Genomic DNA, 21733 nt, shown 5'->3' with positions numbered 1-21733 from the left:
GAGAACAGTGGAAGAAAAAAAGCACAAAATACGTTTTGTGTGTAAACTATAAAAAGTGAGAACAGTGGAAGAACGGCTGTGACAACGTCACGGCAACGTCATAATAAACACATGTATCTGTGCACAGGTGAACGCGTTTTGTGGTCAGGTGTAGAGGCGCTCACCATGTTAGCAGCAGCAGCAGCAGCAGCAGGGTCGGTGGGTCGGTGGGTGGGAGATGTGCCCTACATTCACTTCCTGCAGGTGTTCTGACGGTTCGTGTCCCACAATATAACCGGCTGCTCCTCCGAGCCTCCGCAGCTCAGTCAACGTTTCTGCTCCCGTGCGCAGTCACACCTTCCCCGGCGAAGGCCGCGCCCTGCTGCGCTCCAGTCGCTGATTGGCCACGAGAGAGACACCGACACACATATACACACACACACACACGTCTGGTTTTCATGAGTTGAGGGGACTTCGCGCAGATGTAATCGATACTCGTACCGTAACCGCGTACCGTAACAGGTGAATGTTATTATTTAAAAGTAACAATATTACTACTGCAATACCTACTGCTATCAGCCCTGGACCAATCAGAGCTCGACTTTATTCTCTGGTCGCTTCTGTCACAAAAATCCATCACGCAAGCTCCAACTGGTTCAAACCTGTGGCTCCTCAACCATTGGTCAGATCTCCTTTCTCTGACCACACCACAGTGGTCCTGCAGTATCGACACTGGTTCCCAGTAACGTTTCCCATCACCTGCAACATCCTGGTCCTCACTACAAGGACCATAAACCATCTAGACCTCCATCAGTCTGAGACCAGGTGGCCCTCACAGCTGTCATTTGGCTCCTATTGGATGGTCCAACTGTCAGTCATATGCAGTGGCACATTGTCTTATATTTTTGCATTGAATTTTATGCATATATATGTATATATATGCTATTTTGTTATGATATGATATATGATTTTTGTTCTTCAGTTTGGAGGTCAATCCATTTACCAGTGTATCGACTGTATCTGTTGGTTAATGTTCCCAATGCTTTTGAATAGGAAAAACCATGTGACTAAATGTCAGAATAAACTGAAGTTAATGTGAAGCTCTGTCTAACAAGACATAAGAAACACTGTTGGACTGAAACTTCCAGATCCAAGATCCTTCCCTCTGTGGGTTCTTCTGCCCTCACCTCCTGCCCCCACCCTGTCCTCCTCCCCTGGGCGGTTTGTCTCCTTCCTTTCTGATGTCAAATGAACAAAAGTAGCTGCAGAAGCAGTGGCAGCAGCAGCAGCAGCAGCAGCAGCGGCAGCAGCAGCAGCTCCACGTGGTCTGTGAGCAGAGTTGAAGCAGAGCTCAGTGACAGCCTCCCACAGCTGCAGGCAACAACATGTCTCTGTACCGCAACTTCGCCTGGTTCCTGAAGGGAATGACTGAGTTCACCAGGTAAGGATGATGATGATGATGATGATAATAATGATGATGTTGCTCAGGCTGCTGCTGCTGCCGCTGCTGCTGCTGCTGCTGCCGTTTCTTGTTTTCTGTTCTACTTCTTTCTATACGTTTACATTTACACGTTTAACAGATGCTTTTATCCAAAGTGACTCACTGCTGACTGCGACACTGTGGAACCATAGTTCTATATTGTGAGTGTGAATGAAGTACTTGGTTGTAACTTTATTGTAGTATAAATCAGTAAAAAAAATAACATTAACAAGTTTTTTGTTTTTTAATTACTTTAAAAATAACATCACTTCTAAATTTAAATGTATGTGTGGACCTGTTCTAAAAATGACAGACGTGGTCAAACGTGTTCAGTCCAACATGGAGGCCGTGTGGTTCCATAAGGAACAATAGTAGAACATGTTGAGGAGGTTGGATGTAGGCATTTTTTTAGCTTAGAATTCATCGTTCCTCATGTAAATTGACAAAATAAATATCAAAAAAAGATCAAATAATTTTGGATCACAACGTTCTAGAACTAAAATGTAGTTACTTTGTGAGTCCTACGTCAAATATGAGTCAGAACCAGTCCAGTCAAATAGAATGGAATAGAAACCCATTCATATTCTACCACTTTGGGGTCTACTTATTCCACCTCCTCACAGAGGAGCTGGTCAGTCAGATGAAATTTTAAATATTTCTTTGGTTCGTAATCAATTGGTAATGAAAGTGTTAAACTTGGTCTAATATTATCTTAATAATTCAAATGACATTTTAATATGTAAAACTCAAAGTTTTAATAATCCTCTATAATAATCTGTATCACTGTCGGTGACTTGGTTTGATTTTAACAGTTAATGCAGAGCTGATGTCGTCACACCATATCATTTAACACAGAGATGGTTAAAGTGGAGCTGTAACCAGCCATGTGTTTGGGTACAGGTCAAAATATTACAACAAATGTATATAACGTGTGTCTAACTTTGTGTTGCACAAAGACAACACGGCTGCTTCTGGTTCTGGTTCTGGTTCTGGTTCTGGTTCTGGGTCTGGTTCTGGTTCTGGTTCTCTAATACCTCTCTGCATGTCACCAGTGAACAGAGTGGGCATTTTACCACCGCGTTACCCCAGTCCCCGACCCCTCTGCCCTCCCTCCCCCCCTCCTCTCTGCTGCTCTCAACAATGGCAACCCAAGACAATGGGGTGAATTGAAGCCATCGGTGCCACATCCACACACACACACACACACACACACACGGTGGGCTCCTCCCAGAGACAATGCCAGGCACCCTCTCGTCTTCATTGTGTCTGTACAGTAAAGCTGTGAACCAGGCTACAGTATGAAGCCTGATCTGACCGCTGCTCCAACACTAACCCTCTGTGACCTGAGTGACAGATGTCCAAACCAATGTCCAAACCAACTGCTAATGCAGTTAGTGTTTCCATGTCACAGGAGTGCCTACCTGTCCACCTCCAAAGCCTTTGTGGAGAAGGACCTGGAGGTGACCATGGCTGGACGCTCCTTCATGATAACAGGAGCCAACAGTGGCATCGGGAAAGCCACCGCCACGGCCATCGCCAAGAGAGGTACAGTAAGACGGTCTGGATGCTCCAAAGACACTCTCCCTGATATAGATCAGTGTTTCCCAAAGACTGGGTCGCGACCCTCAGGAGATTTTGTTTTTGGGTCGTCTCACATCATGTTTCCCAGGAGTTTACGAATAATGTCTATGGACTTGGGCTGGGAAAGTTTGTGACTTTTGAAAATATGGACACCTGAGAAAAAAAAGTTTGGGGAACATTGATCTAGACAACACTTGTCAAACTCAGGCCCGGGGACCAAATCTGGCGCGTAGTGTAATTATACTTGGCCCACAAGGTCATATCAAATGTGTAGTAAAGCCCGCGGGTATATAGGCCGAGTATACTGGCAGGATTTGTAGCATTAGCTGTGTATGTGCTGTTGTTGTGTTATAGCAATTTTTTTTACATTAAAAATAACTTCTAAGGCTAAAGATAAAGAGACAAAATAAGAAACAAATTAGGCTTTGGTCGTTCCAGATTCAATTAAGGTCCATCCATGTTAAGATCCAAAAAAATAGAACTAAAGAAATACAAATAAAGATTCAATTAAGGTCCATCCATGTTAATACCCAAAAAAAACAAATTAAAAACTTGCACATCCTGGCCCATTCTCAGTCTGTTGTGTCACATATATATTACACATACTTTCAAAAACACACTGACGTAACGTGTGCCTGTCAAATCTGTACAATGGAGTTAAATGGTATCAGCATTAACTCCAGATTAGGAGCCCGCAGAGCAAATTGCAGTAACGACATGTCGCCACATGTTATGCTGCCTCGCCGTGATGTCCGTTCGTGTGTGTGTGCTGCAGGAGGAACCGTCCACATGGTGTGCAGGAACAAGGACAAGGCGGAGGAGGCCAGGGCCGACATTGTGAAGGAGACGGGAAATAAAGTACAGTATGACTCACCCCTGAATGTGCAGTAAAAAAAAAAAAACATGGCTGCCACAACCATCAAAATGACTCTGACTGACGTCGGTGCCGTTACAGGAAGTCTTTGTCCACATCCTGGACCTGTCGGAGACCAAGAAGGTCTGGGAGTTCGCCGAGGGCTTCAAGAAGAAGTACAAGACCCTGAATGTGCTGGTGAGGGTCAAAGACAGACTTAAAAATATGAAATGGTTACATGAGCGTGGATATATTTTCATCATGTCACTATCAAGTAAAAAAATGAAAAAATAATAATCCTCTGATGTGCAGATTAATAATGCAGGAGCCATAATGAGCCAGAGGGAGGTGAACACCGAGGGGCTGGAGAAGAGCTTCGCCACTAATGTCCTAGGTGAGTCAAACATCAGGGCGAGAGATGAAAGAGGAAACCGTGAGAGGAAATAAAGGAATGAAAACATATTTGTTTTGTTTTTTCTTAACAGGAGCTTACATTCTAACCAAGAGTCTCATTCCTTTACTGGAGAAAAGTCCAGGTCCCAGAGTGGTGAGTCTGAGTCCAGTCTCTCATCACTGAAACACTGACTATAATGAAAGTATTAATTCAGTTTTGACAGATAAAAACATTTGGTTTGATGTTAGATTTTCTACATATTTACCTTATATTTCTGCCTTAAATGTTATGAAGATTAAACGCTTGTGTCTCGAGTGCTGCGGTGTCCACCAATTCAGTGTTTTTTAGCGAGTTTGTAATTGTAAATATTTTAAGGAAGGACACTGTCTATGGACCCGACAACTAAGATCACAAGTGCTGGACAAATGTGTAGTTCGTATGAGAGTCTAGTTAAAAAAACACCAATAAAATTGTTTTATTTCTGCACATCAGACATTTTAATCTGAATTTTCTCTCTTAACTTACATCGTCTTAATTTTTACCGGGACTAAAAGCTTTGTAATGACCAAGTTCAAATATTCATTATGCAGACAGGTGGCTCCTTCAGTGTGATTTAAATATTTAAACACAGTGAATTAGAAAAGAACTGAATGGCACTTTTTAAAATGCACCTTATTTGACAACCAGCATTAATAAAATCAAAACAAACGTTTCACAGAGATGTTCTCCAGAAAAGCCTTTAATTACGTTTCCTAATTATATATTCACTCAGCTGCTCCTTTACTTTTAGGCATAGTTTCTGCTTTAACCAAGACCTAAGACCTAACTCCACCTTTCTCCTGAACCAATCATCTGTCTTTCCTGCCCTCCACGTTCAGATCACCGTGTCATCAGGAGGCATGCTGGTGCAGAAGCTCAGGACAGGAAACCTGCAGTCTGACAGGGGGCGCTATGATGGCACCATGGTCTACGCCCAGCACAAAGTAAGAACTGACCCCAGACAGGCTCACACTAACATGAACACACGCAGCTTTGGGTTTTGACTTGTCCATTGTTAGTATATATTGTCACATATTTTGTCACATTTACCCTCATATACGCATTTCCTGCAGGAAAAAAATAATTCTCAAATCCCTTTTTTTCCTGGGCAGACAAAAACCAGCAGTTTTTTTAAAAAAAACAACTAGAACTTTCTATATATGCAGTTGCTAAGGCGCCATCTGTTGGAGTGGGCATTCCCAGCATTGCAACATTCAACATTCAAAACCATAAAATAAAATTTAAATAAAATGATTTATAACCTCACCTGGAACCTGAACCTGATTGTCTTGCTCTATCTTGACAATCAATCAATCAATCAATCAAATAATCAGAACAGAATCTTGTCTAATGCACCAAAAGAGGGTTGAAAAGAGTTGAGTGATGGAGACAAAGATCTAAGAAGGTGTGGTTTAGCTGGTACTGACATGGAGAAGAGACGTGCTGTTCACAGACTGACCCTTCAGTGTGTGTGTGTGTGTGTGTGTGTGTGTGTGTGTTTCAGAGGCAGCAGGTGGTGATGACAGAGCAGCTGGCAAAGACTCACACAAACATTCACTTCTCTGTCATGCATCCTGGCTGGGTGGACACTCCAGGTACTGCACCTCACCAACCACTTACAGTGGGGTTTTTTTTATTTTTGTCGTCTAATTGTTTTTTATGTGTGTGTGTGTGTGCTCCAGGTACTGCACCTCACCAACCACTACAGCGTTATTCTTTTCTGTTGTTGTCTAACTGTTTTAGTGTGTGTGTGTGTCGGTATATTTATCAGCGGTGGCCAACGCCATGCCAGACTTCCATCGCTCCATGAAGGAAAGTCTCCGGACCCCTGATCAGGGGGCCGACACCGTGGTGTGGCTGGCTGTGTCTGAGGCCTCCATCACTAACCCCAGTGGATCCTTCTACCAGGGTAAATCTCTCTGCCTCTCCCACACCAAACTACACACAGAAGTCATCAATCATTTCTCTCACTTTTGTCCAAACCATTGGTTTCAAACTTGTCATCATGAAATAATGTTTTAAAAATAAATAATATTTCTAAGAAGATCTCAAATTCGCCATTAAAATAATCGAAATAAATAATATTTCTAAGAAGATCTTAAATTAACCATTAATATCATTAAACTCGTCATTGTAAGGCTGACAAACTCACTAAGCCTCATTTATTTTCTCAGACTTACACATTTCTAAAAGCGACATGGTTGCCCTCTGGTGGCCACATTTTAATTCCAGCACTTATACTGTACGCAGGTTTTTTTTTTTTTAAGTTTCTTGTAATACATAGACGACGAACAATCTGGAATACTCAAGGCTAATATTTCATTTGTTTTTTTGTTACAAGGCTAATATTTCATTTGTTTTTTTTTTGGGGTTTTTTTCTAATGTTTGTAGGCAGTGATTTTCAACAAAAATATCTCAGACCCTTGCAGCTGGTGTCTGTCTGTCTGTGTTTTTCTGAATATCCTTCCACCGGTGATTGTGGTTGAACATTAATCCCATGTTTGCCCCCAACGTTTACTTGGCTTTTACTGCCTCCCAAACACACAGCTCAGCTGACCCGCTGACACCGCAGCAAACACAAGTTCTAGCCTCTGAACGTAACACAAACAACGGGCATGATTTTGTTCGTATTGATGTTGACGCCAGTGTGTTTGTTTCTGTGCTCAGACCGGAGGAGGGTGCCCGCCCACCTGCCCCTGGCATGGACCCACAGCTCCCCACTGGAGGAGCAAGAGTTAATGACCCTGCTGGACGACCTGGCCAAGTCACTCCAGCCTCACTGAGGACGGTGGGACTCAGCAGCAGCACCGACACTAACACCGCCGCACGCTTTTAAAACATTCATACAAGACATGTTTTGATTTTATGAGCTCAGCTTTGCAGGGACCAATGGCAGCACTGCGGCCTAAACCTCTGTGCCTGCGATGCTTGTCACGGCGGTCGCACCACTGTTCGCAGTCAACACGGACTCTTTAGTGTGACTTTATAAAAGTTGTCACTCAGATGGGAATCTGACGTGACCAAGGTCACCCACGGAGACCAGCTTGGGGCTCAGTCTTAATGTTTGTCTGCAGTATTAACGCGACGTGACCGCACGCTTCTACATGTGTGTAGCCTTAGTCAGTAACTCGTGTCTGCGACCTGTCCGAGTCATCTCTGCCCGTTCTGCTCCACGCCCAGGACATTACTGAGGCACTACGTGTACATTCTTGAATTCCTGTGCCTTTGGTGTGTCATACTGCAGCAGCAGCAGCAGCAACGACACGTGCAATAAAAGTGTGTACTGATCTGCCGAGCACCTTTAAAAATATCTCTGTCTAACGGACTGTGACGTTGCTGTGGGTTTGTTATTTGTCTGCTTGAATATCAATAAAAACATGACTAACATCACTGTGCAGTTCTTCTTCGTCGGTGACAATAGTTGACCATCAGGCTGCGAACCCACTGTCGCGAATCGTGAATTAAAATGCACTACTGACGTAAAAAGCTCCGCTCACTTTCTGTTCATTTGGAGGTTTACCATGCAGAAAGGTCATTTTACTTATCTTTATTTGTATTGTTTTTTGTGACATGTTGTCTAATGTAACAACAGTGTTTTCCAGTTCAATGAGACACGACCTAAAGAACTCGCAGTATATGAACACAGCATATGATGAAAATGCTTTTTTTTTTAATCTACTCCTACTCTTGTTTTTTAATGGTCAGAACCATCCTATCTTGTTGTCTTTAGGATCACGTAAAAACACAGTAACTCCACGTGACAGTTGAATGAAAACGATATTTTGTACTTTAATGGTCAGTGTACACACATGTATGTAGAAATACTTACATGTATACTAGCCCGTATCATAGACAGAACACCTTCCACTTTAACAGTTTTTTATGTTTGATAAAAACTCTTTGTATTTAATCAGAGAGAGAGAAGCTCTCAGGAGAAAACTGATTGACAGTTGTTGTAATACAAGGTTAATGCGACTCATCACACCTGTCACTCAGTCTCACTGTAGAACCATCCTCCAGTCAGCTGCATTTTCTTTCGAACTCACACTAAAGCAGTAACAGTATAGTTGTCAGTATCAGTGAGTACACCAGTGAATACCAGTGAATACCAGTGAATACCAGTGAATACCAGTAAATACCAGTCTGTGCATCATTAAGTATCAGAATACATGACCCAACATTTGAGGAACAATGCTTGATAAGCATGACTTACAGGAGTTGAGGGTTCAATTTCTTAAGTGTTTCTTTATCAATGCATTTCTTTGTTGTTTATTTTTAAATGGAAGATTTGTATTATTATTATTATTATTAATATAAAGAACAATAAAAGTAATTATAACAATGTTACTATAGAATAAGACCTTGCTAATACAGACGTATTAGTCTGATTCGTCAGGCCACAGATGTCCACCAGATGGCACAAATAACAAAAGGCCAGACTTTCCGAGTGATAAATACTTTACTACAAATATAAATAAACACTACATGATCAAAAAAACTGGAATGTGACTACAGTTGGGAATTAAGTATTCAAAGATTATAATGCTCGTTCAACCACTAACAATAAGGCAAGCATTAGTCAAACATTAGAAGACATTAGCTGCTAATTACAAGGATGCTACATGTAAGCCCACCGTTGTCCCAGGATTATCGCCCTCCCAAAGCACGAGACTGAAATTAAAACAAGGCTGTTCTTTAGATCCACGAAGAAGAAGAAGAAGAAAAAAACACACCAGAGTTGTGCAAGTCAGTGCAGCGAGGGACACTGTTAATGATGGGGGGGGCAGTGGGGGGGTGATTAGAACAGACATAAAAGACTGAGCCACAGTTCTGTGGGGAGGTCAGAGTGGAATGAACACAGATGAAGACTTATGTACAACCGTCTCTTTCTTTAAGGCTTTGAAGAGACAGACAGTCGCCTCGATACCCGACGCAGCCGACGGAGTTAATTACCCAGCAGCACTTTCTGTTACAGCACTCACACCTGCTATCGAGTACCTTCATGCTTTCCCATGGAAGAAAACCAGTTTTAACTGTGAATACCATTCTTCTAATCATAGATTTTCTTCAATTGTTTTAAACATGAAAAACCCCCAAGTTAAAAACTTTGCGCTCAAATCATCACTTGGAGAAAATCTTAAATCTGCTCAAATCAAAGATAAAAAACAAAAAAAAAAAAGGTTAACTTTCTCCTCAAGACACTCCTACCTTCATAAGGGAGGTAAAATACGGTATAATATTTGGGACAAAAAGGTTGAAAACCTTCTCTTTTCTCCCCCTCTGGTATCCCATACTGACCAAACACAGTAGACATCAACTATCTACTGACGTCCCTCAACAAACGGAGAGAGTGAGTGGTTTTTAAAAGTCAGTTTCCAGTGAGTGATCTAAAGATACACAACTTATAAATCTTCATCAGGCAATGATTTTGTGTCTTGCATCAGAATTTGTCATTATTTTTTTATTGAAAATTAGCTCTAGCGTCTCAGGCTCAGGTTGGCTACATGTTCGCAAGATGCAAATGTTGCCCTACTGCGGCGATTATAAATTATTTTTAAGGTCTTTTTGGGGCCTGATTAATGTCCATTTAGGATGAGTGTAAGAGAAAGTCCAAAAAAAAAAAAAATTCTGGCACTTCCTGTCTTATGTTTTACTAAATTAGTTGTCCTTCCATAAATGTTTTCTTTTCTCTTGGCTTTGGCCAGAGTCAGTCTTACTTTTCACTTTGTGATTGGTCAATAATTAGTCTGATCAGTCCTGACACCTGAATATTGGACACCCAACAGTCAAAGTCAGGACAACACTGTGTCCAGGACCTGAAGGGGTAAAGTGCATTTCATTTTCAGATAAACAGTCAGCCCTGGAGAGGGTGGTGGAAAAACAACTTTTTTTCCCCAGGACAGTGAAGGCATCACAGGTGTCACTCTGCCTTACTGCTGTTACCACATAAACCAGCAACCTCAAACTCTGTCTTCCATGTGGACATTAACACGTCTTTGTCAATATGCCGGTTATTAATAATATTTCCATGGTGATTTTATCATCCGTGAGAATAACTACTGTGTCAGGCCTCACTGCAGCGCCATCTGCTGAGTTTACTCAGAGATTACAGCTGTCTTTGAAGAAAGTCGCTCGGTGTTTACCTCACAATGATTGACATGGAAAAGCCCTATCTGTGACGACGTATGATGTATGTATGTAAAACCTCCTGAGAGAGATTTAAGGCCAGCTAGTGAAGAAATTAAAAAACAAAAAAAACAAAAAATCACAAACATCAAACGACCGGTCAGTGAGATCAGTCCAGAGTTGTTTCAGCAAGTATACACATACACATAACGCAGGGCTGTACACAGTATACAGGGAGGGGATTTTTTGTACATGTTGCAATAATTGAGAATTATGCAGTTGGAGGGCCACAGTTATAGAAGTTAAGGTCGTATGTTTTTACAGGGACGGCAGGTCAGAGATCTGACCCAGGCATTTACAGTGCAAACGGGAAAGAAAATATGACCTTTGTCAAGAGAAGACTTGGAAAATTTGGATGTAAACGATAATATTAACACGTTCCTTCCAAAAGACAGTGATTTAAGCACACACTCACACACACATATATACACACACACACACCATAGCATTTGTGCTTAAGGTTAGGTTTCAGATCAGTACAAAATGTCAAAAATCAGTCACACAATTTAATGTCAGGCATTGATATTAAAGTGTGTTTTTTTTTTTGTCAATGAGAAGCAAACTGAATATGGTGGATGGACACACACACATACATACACACACTCACACAGACACTTACACACAGAGAGAAGGCCAGGCTGCAGCTGACGTTCCCATGCGTGCTGAGCAGAGACGTTTCATTAAAGTTGCGAGGAAGCGGGGAGAGCGTCTCCAGCACAGGAGGAGGAGAAGGTCGGGCGGGGGGTTGTGGGGGGGGCAGTGCGAAGTGGGTCGGACCAATTAGCGTGAAGAGAAACCTGTTGCTAGGCTACAGCCAACTACCTGCGTCATATCCCAGATCTGTGGAGACAAACGGCGAGTGAGAGTGACCCCAAGACGTCTGCTACAGATCCATGTCGTCATCACGGGCTGAACTGACATTTTCACAACAGATGCAGCTTGACTTTGGTTGACTTTCATTGGTAGACAACTTAATCCAATTTAAACATATTTTTGGAATTTAAAATGAACTGAAAATGAATCAATACAGTATATATTTTTTATATATTTCCAGAATATGGATTTAGAATTCCCTGTAATGTTAAATCAATGACATTTCTAATCAGGATAATAAAGAGCCAGTGTTCACCTTACTGACGCGATCGCTCCCACACGTGACCATCAGGCCCCTGGACGGGTCCATGTCCATGTGGGCAATGTTGTGTTTCCCCTCGTGGAAGGACGCCAGCGGTGTTCGACTGTAAGACGAGTAGAAATGTAGAGTCAGAGTCGCTCGCTCTGAGGAGCTGGTAGAGTTAAACTGCTTTGAACTCACTCTTCTTCTTTGATGGTGTCGAAGCAGGTGTCGCACACCCGCACCGGAAACTCAAAGCCCATGATGGGAAACGTGGATCGTTTGGAGCTGCACTTCCCACACACGGCTTTGCCACATTTTCTACAGTGGTGCTGCACAAAGGGAGCAGACATCAGAGTGACTCACGACAGAGAGAGACAGAGAGAGACAGAGAGAGAGAGACGACAGTACTGTAGCTCCAACCTGTCTGAGCCCCAGAGTCTTTGTGTCCCACATCTGCTTGAGGTTCCAGAAGAACGGCTGCTCACACATCTGACATGAGTCGCTCTCTAACCACTGAGGCGCCTGTACGGACACGGACGATGGAAATGGACAGTTTGGGATTCATTGATCCATGTTTAATGAGGTTTTGATGTTCAGTCAGACCGACTGCAGCGTGCACAGCCTTTTAATTAAAAAACAGCTGGACGCACGGGTGTCAACTATCTCTAAAACAAATGTCTTATTTTATATTTAAAAGTAGACTTGTCAACAGTTTGCTGGTATTTTTAGTCTTTGTCTTTCTAAACCCTGTCTGACTGGAATCCAGTGTTTGGTAACATCTACTCTGCAGCACCGGAGTCAATAAAGAGGTCAACGTTTTTAGCCTTAGGGACAGGTTTGCTGCTGCTGCTGCTGCAAATACTTGAGATGCAAATTAATATATTTGAACAACCAGCAGCAGAGGATAAATATTTAATGTGTTCCTGGTGTTATTTGCATTTTTCCCCCCTTGTGGCGGAGGCGGTGTCTTTACTTTCTAAGTAAAATATTAACCTATCGACTAAGGGTGAATATTTTTGTATTTGGGAGGAAACCAGAGTACCAGAAAAAGTACCAGGAAAAAACACAACAACGGAACAATTAGTGCTCATTGTGCTTTCAGGCAACGTAGCTAACCAAACTGCCAACATGTTACCAACGTTAAGTCATCAATATATCAAACGATATAGTATAGAAGGATTCTTAAAACTTCATTATATTTTGTCAGCTTTTGTTTAAAACCAACTGTGACTGAATGTCAGCTCAAACCTCTTCTCTCTGTGTGTCCATGTTCCACACGGCCATGCCTCCGTCAGCAGAGCAGGACACCAGCTGCCTGGTCAACTGGAGATAACGCAGAGACTGAACACGTTCACTGAACAGAGGAGACAGAAAGAACAAAAACTGAGGAGAAGCAATCGTCACTAAAACACAAACAGAACTGAGGAGACGACAGTCCAGGTTAGAACTGAGCCTCTACTGCAGTCACCATCGTTTATCAGCATTTACCAAACTTGAGTTGAGCAGATATTAAATCTTCCTTTGGTTTACCTTAATCTCTGCTAACATCCTAGATTTTCTCGTCATTTTTATCGACTGTGTGAAGATGGAGCCACAACATAAACAAATGAGAACGAACGCTGTCCTCGTGCAGCAGTCAGTAGATAAGGAATTATCACGGCTAATTAATAGTGTGGAAAAAGAGCAGCCAGACTTCAAAGGAGAGAACTTCATAAAACCTACTGTGGATCAGATTACAGGAAGGTAGCTGCACTCTCTTTTTATTAGTATCGGGGAGTGTGGGGGCGGTGGGGGTGGGGGTCTGTAAATACAGCTTGGCTGAAACAGGACACAGAGTAGCTTTTATTGATACAAATCAATGCACAAAGATAACTCTTCAAATGGAGGGGGTGTACTAAGAGGTAGTGAAATATTTATGTAGGCTGATAAAAAAAAGGAGCAGGGATAAAAAGAGCCTTAGCGCCTGAGACCAGCTGTTATTGATACCACTAAGAACAAAGACGTTTGTCTAACAAAGCAGGGAGACAGGGAGTGAAACGATAACAGAGACTGTAAAACTTCACACAATTTATAAATCCTGTAGCAGAGGGTAAACAATCACAGACTAAATATCAGAAGAGTCAGACCGCAGTGATTTGACTACGGTAAAAAACTTGCACCACATTGACATCATACTCCTGTTAAAAGAATAAATAAATAGCTAAATATACTGATTATATAATATCTATACAAAAAATAGCAATGGGATTTGCCCCCATGTTCACTTATGGGCCACTTAAAATGACTGGGTGGACTGGAGCTGGCCCATGAGCCTTAGTTTGACATAAGGGCTTAGTATGTTTTTTTTAAAAAGGCTGTATGACTCACTGGTGTCCCTGCAATAATAGCGTTCGTCCTTTGCGGCCCCCGATGTCCCACATTATGATGCTGTGGTCCGAGGCACCTGAGAACAGCAGCTTCTGGACGGGGTCCCACCACAGAGCACCTATACTTCCTGTGGACACACACACACACACACACACACACAGGGTTACATCTACAACAGTATGTTTCACTTTAAAACCGAGTGCGTGCAGAGCACGTTAAGCTGGTAAAATGGCTCCACCTGGTGCACTCTAGAAGAATTACAGGCAGTTCATCGTCAACACAGAACAAATGTAAACAGATGATTAACAATGATATTGTTAATATTGGTGTAAATTACCCGGTTGTAATATTTAATCCAAAGCTTTCTCAAAAACAAACAAACTTCCTCTGACTGTTACGAGGAACGTTATGTTTAACCAATGCTTCCAATAGTCCGGTCTGGTCTTCCAACAGTTCCTGTGATGAATTGCAGATTCAAACATTTATCTAAGCTTTATTTCACATCTGCCCACAATGCAATATCCACCTAATTACTTTGGCCACCCATTTATCATGAGGGGGGTTGGTGGCTAATAAAATCAATAATTCCATGATAAACTTTGTGCAGCCAGCCTCGCTTGAGTTTGTTTTTAAGAGGATCAAACCTAAACTGCAGAAATCTGCAGTCTGGTCTGTGTTCAGGTCACGTTGAACAGTGATTCCAGACAATGTGCCAGAGACAACTTCAATAATGAATAGTATGAGCAGACTGTGTTTTGTTTAAATATAGTGCAAGAAACTTCTTCTGAAAAACATCAATTTTTTATTATAATAAAACTAACCCTAAAATAAAAAAAGAATAACGAGGCTACTTCAAATCCAGTAGTTGCTCCACTCCAAGACCAGTATTGACATCAGTCCATTACATTCAGGTTCTTTCTGGTCATTATCTCTGTGTACGTATTTGAATCATCCTCTGTCATAATGTGACGTGCTTTTCATATGAGAGAAAAGACGTGGAATGCAGATCGTGTGACAAGCCCATTGTAAAGTACTTGAAGTGCAGATCGTGTGACGATCCAATTGTAAACGGAACGTGACTAAAAGTCACCAAAAGAAATAGAAGAATTCTGCCTGGTTTCCTTTCCTTTCCCTTAGCCCTGATTTGACAGGACGTCTGTGTGAAATCATCTGCTCCACCATGAAACACGCAGCACGTGTGTGTTCTTCTGAACAGAGACAGAGTCAAGAAAACAGAACAAACACTCAGTCGCCCTGGGCTGCGACCAAACCCACACTGTGCTGTGACCTGACGCTGTACTGTTTCAAACCGACAAAGGCGCTGCATACACGCCTGTTCATACAAAGAAACACATAAGCTGCTGAAGTCACACGTCATGTGATGACTAACGGCCCGCAGCAGGTAAAATGTGTTTGGAACTGTTGATCCGTGAATACAGGAGGATCCGGCCTGTGGAAGACCTCACCTCACATTTATCTCTAGTTTACGGCCAGAGACAGAAAAGAACAGCCACAGATCTAAACGGTTTACTGTGTGGGTAACGAGACAAACGCAGAGAAAGGGGTGGTCAAATAAACACTCTGGACTAAACAATGTGGGGAAATAAACACTCAGTAAAACAATGTTTGGAGAAAGGTCGGCCAATCTCAAATGACTGTCGCTTTTGATCAGGATGTGGAGCAGCTCAGATCTCAACTGTAGAGGAGCAGAGTTAGCAGTGTGTTCAGCAGTCTACATGCCAGTGTGTCCCTGGGTAGGACTGCACACTAAACCTTGTTGACATTGGTTGACCAGTTGGTCGTTAAGAATTGGAAGGATAAAAAAAGACAAAGAGTGAACGGGTGTGGATGTGTATGTGGAAAAAGTGAAGCAGAAATGAACTTTGATTTGACAAGCCCGTTTATATAATCACTAAAGTCTGACCTGCCTGTGTTTACAGAGAAAAGAGAACTATCCTAAACAGAGGCACAAGTAAAAAGAAGAAAATGTTTCTATTTCTGATTCTATCAACGTGTTTCTCTGTTATAAAAAACATAATTTTTGCAGCAGTTTGAAGACCTAACATGGTCAGGAGACCAAGTTGTCACAAATCGGTGAACTGATTATTTGGTAATGTAGTAATCTACACTGACCCCGACTATGACACATAGTACAGATGCATTATTTCTCCGTTACACTACATCATACAACAGGCATGTGAGGTCCTGAGATGGTCATGTGGTCAAAGGACTCCTCTGTTACCCTGCTCCAACAAAGAAGAACTAAAAAACAGGGCCGTGTTTGTTTGTTTGTTTCCTGGAGTGGCGTATCCATGGCAACCTATTTTTCCTGGGGGATTCACTTTCTTGGCAATGTGGCAACAAGAAGACTGAAGCCCCTGAATACAGATCTGACCCATTTTATTCATCTTTTGTGAAGTTACAAGAATTTTCCTGGTAGATTTTTTTTTTTCTTCTCATTTGCAATTCACAAAGAGATGAGACGAACATGAAAAAACAGCCAAGGCTGCATACTTTATAATCTGCACTCTGTCACAGGCGTGATATCCAAAGGAATATTTTACCTTCGTGACCCTTCAGGGTGGTGATGGTGGAGTAGGTCTGCTTTTCCAGTTTCAGCAGCGTGATCTGTCCTGAGTAATCACCCACAAAGGCGTGCTGTGTGTCGTGATCGTATCTGAGGGAGAGAGTCAGGGCTTCAAAAGGAGGTGGATGTTAAAAAATACATCTGACGGAGACTCAGAGCTCAGAGCTGAAACTGAATGTCTCAGACTGAAGGATACTGTAGGCAGGAGGCCCAGGCGTTGAAGTAGTGTCTCCCCAGCATGCTTCCACTCTGGGTGCACATCCAGCTCACGCTCTTGTCGTGGCCCGTGCTCACCAGCCACTCACTCTCCAGAGAGAACACCATATCTGACACTCGGTTCTGGTGGGCTGAAAGAGACAGGATTTCAACAGGTAACTTTAAATAAAAAGGTAAAAAAAATATATTACAAGGTGATATTTTGCAGAGATATATTCTATTGTTCATTGTGCTTCTTGTTTTTTGTCTCAGTGTCACAATAATGCGGCTCAAACTCCCATCAGTCTGATATCAGGGCCATTTCAGACATCGTTAGTCACAAACCCACTAATTTCTGTTCTGGTTTTGTGAGTAATCACATCATGACTCAGCAGAGGAAGATCTGTTTGTCCCGTGTTTTGCTATAATTATGGAAAAAAATATTGTAGCAACATCACAAATGCCAGAAGGCATAAATATCAAACATTTAAAACTGTCAGACTTAAAAACAGTTCAACAAACTGAATATTATTATAACTATCTTCAAATTATTTTTCCAACCTTTGTGATAAACATCTGCCTCGGCCTCTCAGCTCTGCTGCTCCATCTCTGCCTTTTTCACTCACTCCTATTCCCCACTTTAAATGAATTAGTCTTAATGATCATTTGTATTCATTTAAAACCTTCTTTGTACCACAGCAAACACACACTGTGTCTAAAAACACACAAAACTCATGAAACACACTCTGCTCAATATTCAAGGTGTCCAGCAACAAACAGCAGACCTTTGACTTCCATCATAAATGATGTGATGTGACAGACTTTGATTACTCCATTCTTTACTGTGAGCTATGGAAGCCTGTGAAGAACCTTTAATTCTGTACCACCGAAGCCTGACTCATCATTATTTTTGCTGTTCTGGCCTTAACCTCTTAATGCGAAAGCCAGATGGATCTTTCCAGTGCAGTCGTTGGACTCTTTCAATCTAATACTCTAACAAAAAGATCCATCTGTTTTGCAGTTTAACTTTCCGCTGAGGAGGCTAATAATGAGTTCATAGGAATCCAGCCACAGATTCTTGGGTTGTCTGTCATGGTTTCTCTGAAGGGGAATGTGAAACAGATTGCACAAAAAAGGAAAATCCAGGCTCGTTTATTTAATGTCCGTGGTGTCACAAGATTAAAAACCTCCACTTTACATGCTTTAATGGGCATTGAAAAAACAAGATGTGTCTTTGTTCATTATTTCAAAAAATGTGGTGGTGACCCCAGTGTAAACTCCTCAACTCTTCTTACAAATAGAGAACATTTTGAACAGTCATCTTCTTATGAGGTGTATTTATATCAGTACTTTCATTCAGGGTGAATTTATCACCACAGTACTTTAATTCAGGGTAAATTTATCAGTGTCACATAGTTTAATATCAGTATTCAATCTGTACTGCTTTTTACTGCAACCTTTAGTGTGTGCAATGATTAGAATGAGGCAAGAAGGATGTGTTTCATTGTGGGATGAAGTAATTGCAAGTAGGAAATACAACCTCAGTACAAACGGCTGTGTTTCTGGGACCTTATTTTAGGGCCATGAACCTCAGACACAGTGAGAACTGCACTATTATGTTTACTGTTATATAAAAAAAACGACTTAATTCAACTGCCATAAAACCGTAGGTTAAACTTCATACCTGGATAGGTCTTCACGTGGTTCATCTTGTTGAAATCTTCAGAAATAAGAAACTCCTGCAGGTGAGAGCAAACACCAGTCAAAGAAAAATAAAATAAAATAAAATCTTCTAATCTTCAACTACATTCCCTCCCACAGGGACTTGGAGCAGTCCAAATATTTATCTGGGGATTTCACTCTTCCAGATATACAGCTTTTTCTTGTTTTGTTTTTTTTAATTCAAAAGATCAGCTTAAAGTGTCCACCAACGGCAGTTATTATAAGACTGTTTGTACAAGGAGGCGCCGCTCACCACAACAGCTCCATTCTCCTGGCCTATGAAGATACGACGGCTGTCATGGTGGTACGACATGGAAGAGCACGGAGCTAAAAAAAGAAGGAAAAAAAAAGACAGGATGTCCATTAGCGGTGGCTTCATTCGACTGTTAACTTACACACAGGGATGTTTGTAATTACTTGCACACGTGCAGCATCACTCACAGGAGACGGTGTGGTAGATGCTGGGCCAGTACTGGCCGCTGTCTCTCTTCAGCCATACTCTGATTGTCCTGAAAGAAAATGTTAGAGCACGGGTGTCGAGGTAAATATCGGGTAATGATGAAGGGAGTTTCAGGCTTTCAGACTATCACAGTTACCTGGTGGGGACAATGGCCTCATTGTTGTGTGGGATTTTAAAAAGCCAAAGCCATAAAGGAACACATTTGATACTTTCTGATGGGAAGAGTCAACAATGTAGCAGTGCAAGAAAAAAAAACCCTCCTATACACAGTATACAGTAAATGTATTAAAATGACAGGTTCAATGTGGCTACGGTTTAGTCCAGAAACAAACAAGTCACTGTCAAAGGAGAAAAGAAACAAAAAGTATCTGAGAAGAACTGAAACATTCAAAACACAGAAATGAGGAAGTTTTTTTTTTATGTACACAAAAACAAATAGTTAGAACTCAACATTCGACGAGGGTACATTTAGTAGTCATCTAGTCAGATATGACTAATAGTTACAGCACTAGTCATCACTTTGGGAAACCACAATAAAAGATGAACAATATTTTCGAGAAGGTCTTGTCCTAGCGGTCCAGTACACGTTGAACTGTAACTGACAGTTACGCATGTTCCAGTTTGAATATCCTTTGGAAAAATTCCTGGACATGGACTTAATCCTCATGTGGAAAATCAGCTCTAACTCTCCTTGGTCACAAAAGCCCTGGACTCTGGTCCGCTGCACAACAGCAGCAGAGCTGTGTGTGAGTCGGTGACATATTTGTTGGTTTGAATCATCTCAGCTGTCGGAAGCGTTTTTCAATGCAACCATGCATACAAACCATACAGAAGTTTTTGGCACTAATGTTCATCGGTAACATTTTGCTATTTGGTTAACTGTTTCCAAATACAGATGTCACAAAGAATCTGAAGCAGACAGCTACGGTTTTTATAATGTGATGGAAACTTGTGTCTTCATTTTGATCCTTGCTGTTACGTGATGGAAACCTTTTTTATTATTATTATTTTCTCCTTCGTTTTTTCTTGTATCGTCTGTTATTTTACATTTTTGCAGAGTCACAGCCTGATGGCCATCTTGGTTTAATCAAGGAACCTGAATGTAGGAGTGCTGCAACTTCCTCTTGCAAGAATGCATTATATTTCTCCAAAATCAACAACACTTAGTTTCTTTCTATGTAAATGAGGATGTTGTCTCTTCACACTGGTCTATACTTCAAATGAATTTAAAACAGTATGATGCTGTGACGCTCGTACTGTAGGTTACAGTCGGTAGACGTGTTATAGGCTAAAAACTGGACGAGGTTAGACTAAACTCTGATATTAAAGAAATGCTGTGGAGGACAAGCTCCTGTCACCATGTCATACACAACAGGTGAGTTCAAGGTGAGAGCACAACAGAAGGCATGTTCTACTTTTACAACAGGGTCTGTTCTGGAGGGGGGGGGCTGGGATTGTCCCCAGAAACAGGTGTAGTAAAGCAGGAAAGAAAAAAAACAAAACATCTTTTCATTCAAATTGTCTGACCAGGAGTTCCATCAGCTGAAAAATCCAATCAAAATCCATCTACCCTCTGGACAAGTCCAGGCAGAAATTAGGAAGATTAGTGGTTCAAAGCTGGACCTTCTTCACGGAAGCTTGGCAAAGCAACTCAACACTACACAACAACTGAAAGATGGACGCAGAGACATGGGAGTAGGTGCTCAGGATTAACAAGACAAATTGGACATATTTGACTGTAGCGGCAGACGGATTGTTTCGTAAAGCGAGGTGGTTCTTAAAAAGCCTGTTATGACCTTTCCCGTCATAACACCAAGTCACCTCAACGAATAAACTTCGCCACGTCAAAACACTAGCTTATTTCTAACAATGCATACGTTTGGTTTGTTTTATACTTTACTTACGTTTAATTAATCATCATTTTGATTTCTTTGTTTTTTGAACTGAAGACGTGGGCTGTCAGCACTGAGAACTTCTGTAGCTCTTTAAAACCAACTTCTGTACTACTTTGAATTCAGAGAACAGTGCTAGTAATCATTAAACTCAGCAATAACATGACGTAACTCCATAACAAACACAATGGTCATAAATCTGACGTTGCATATTGGGAAATAATTGTTACTGTTACAGTTGGCTGGTGGTTTGTGGCTGTATTTTGACAGAGGCGAACCATTGTCCATGTCCTCCCCTTCATGCTCTAACGTCGGTTCCACATCTACAGCCCGACATATTAAACTAATAACCGTTGGAGCCTGACTGGATTTATACACCACGGTTTTACCTTAGCAAATAAATACCTGTACAATTTTTACAGTTAGGGTCCAGCAAATACACGGAGCCCGTTAGCAACGGCGGCTAGCCGATTTAGCGAACTGACCTGTCCTCGCTGACGGTGATAACTCCATCTTCTTTGGGGATTAAAACGGCTGCGTTGACTGCGTCGGAGTGTCCCTCGATTTTGTTCAAAAGCACCGGTCTGGCGGTCTGAGGCCTCGAGTGAATCTCCGCAGCCATGACTGTGAGTCTTGAAGCACCAGCAGCAGCTGCAGTTTGCCTTACCCGCAGCTGCTTTTCCTTCTTAGCTTCGTCTAGTCGCCAGTGAAGGATCAGCTGACACCCATAGTTGCTAACAGTCAGGATTACCGTAATAACTGCAACAATGCGCCTCAAAAAGATGTCAACCAAACCGTAAATTGACACGAGCGACTTGTTGGTGCTATCTTATGTTGAATTACCGTAATAAAACCTGAATGAACTGGTATTCGTTTATTAT

The 21733-nt window shown here is 41.8% G+C and overlaps 3 protein-coding genes across 5 annotated transcripts in view; 1 reads left to right on the top strand and 2 right to left on the bottom strand.

The window, feature by feature from the left end:
- The window catches only part of ap1s3a (adaptor related protein complex 1 subunit sigma 3a), a 3444-nt gene extending 2894 nt beyond the window's left edge, over positions 1-550 (bottom strand). Inside the window, exon 1 of one of the 2 annotated variants that reach the window (XM_017032099.2) lies at positions 165-550. In XM_017032099.2, the coding sequence (XP_016887588.1) occupies positions 165-167 (3 nt within the window). In that variant the 5' untranslated portion in view covers positions 168-550. The remainder of the gene's footprint in view (positions 1-164) is intronic. The other variant, XM_008308786.3, reaches the window with a different exon arrangement.
- A 679-nt stretch (positions 551-1229) lies between these two features.
- dhrs12la (dehydrogenase/reductase 12-like a) lies at positions 1230-7716 on the top strand. Its single transcript, XM_008308785.3, has 10 exons — positions 1230-1420; positions 2871-3004; positions 3816-3898; positions 3996-4091; positions 4206-4287; positions 4379-4440; positions 5166-5270; positions 5831-5921; positions 6098-6235; positions 6994-7716. Exons 1-10 carry the CDS (start codon positions 1365-1367, stop codon positions 7107-7109), a joined length of 963 nt encoding a protein of 320 aa, XP_008307007.1. The 5' UTR covers positions 1230-1364; the 3' UTR covers positions 7110-7716.
- Positions 7717-11211: 3495 nt separating this feature from the next.
- wdfy1 (WD repeat and FYVE domain containing 1) lies at positions 11212-21626 on the bottom strand. Of its 2 annotated transcripts, XM_008308783.3 has the most exons (12): positions 21338-21626; positions 18942-19009; positions 18754-18827; positions 18463-18517; positions 16780-16930; positions 16561-16673; positions 13997-14123; positions 12878-12983; positions 12050-12151; positions 11828-11958; positions 11642-11750; positions 11212-11352 (listed from the first exon to the last, which is right to left on the bottom strand). In XM_008308783.3, exons 1-12 carry the CDS (start codon positions 21472-21474, stop codon positions 11293-11295), a joined length of 1233 nt encoding a protein of 410 aa, XP_008307005.1. In that variant the 5' UTR covers positions 21475-21626; the 3' UTR covers positions 11212-11292. The 2 variants fall into 2 exon arrangements, with proteins under 2 accessions (XP_008307005.1, XP_024910663.1); XM_025054895.1 differs by lacking the exon at positions 21338-21626 and having other exon boundaries at positions 18918-19009.
- Between the last annotated feature and the right edge of the window lie 107 nt (positions 21627-21733).

Source organism: Cynoglossus semilaevis, chromosome 4 (assembly GCF_000523025.1).
Source record: "Cynoglossus semilaevis isolate Cse_v1.0 chromosome 4, Cse_v1.0, whole genome shotgun sequence".
In the NCBI taxonomy this organism is placed as follows: domain Eukaryota; kingdom Metazoa; phylum Chordata; class Actinopteri; order Pleuronectiformes; family Cynoglossidae; genus Cynoglossus; species Cynoglossus semilaevis.
The sequence above is the reverse complement of the archived record's forward strand: the minus strand, read 5'-3'. Positions and strand labels throughout refer to the sequence as shown.

Excerpts from the sequence above, each read along its gene's own strand:
- wdfy1 (XM_008308783.3), bottom strand. The coding sequence starts at position 21,474 with ATGGCTGCGGAGATTCACTCGAGGCCTCAGACCGCCAGACCGGTGCTT. Across the intron at positions 16,674-16,779 it reads GCCTGGGCCTCCTGCCTACA|ATACGATCACGACACACAGC; the intron begins GTATCCTTCAGT and ends TCTCTCCCTCAG. Across the intron at positions 14,124-16,560 it reads CACCCTGAAGGGTCACGAAG|GAAGTATAGGTGCTCTGTGG; the intron begins GTAAAATATTCC and ends GTGTGTCCACAG.
- dhrs12la (XM_008308785.3), top strand. The coding sequence starts at position 1,365 with ATGTCTCTGTACCGCAACTTCGCCTGGTTCCTGAAGGGAATGACTGAG. Across the intron at positions 5,271-5,830 it reads TGGTCTACGCCCAGCACAAA|AGGCAGCAGGTGGTGATGAC; the intron begins GTAAGAACTGAC and ends TGTGTGTTTCAG. Across the intron at positions 5,922-6,097 it reads TGGCTGGGTGGACACTCCAG|CGGTGGCCAACGCCATGCCA; the intron begins GTACTGCACCTC and ends TATATTTATCAG.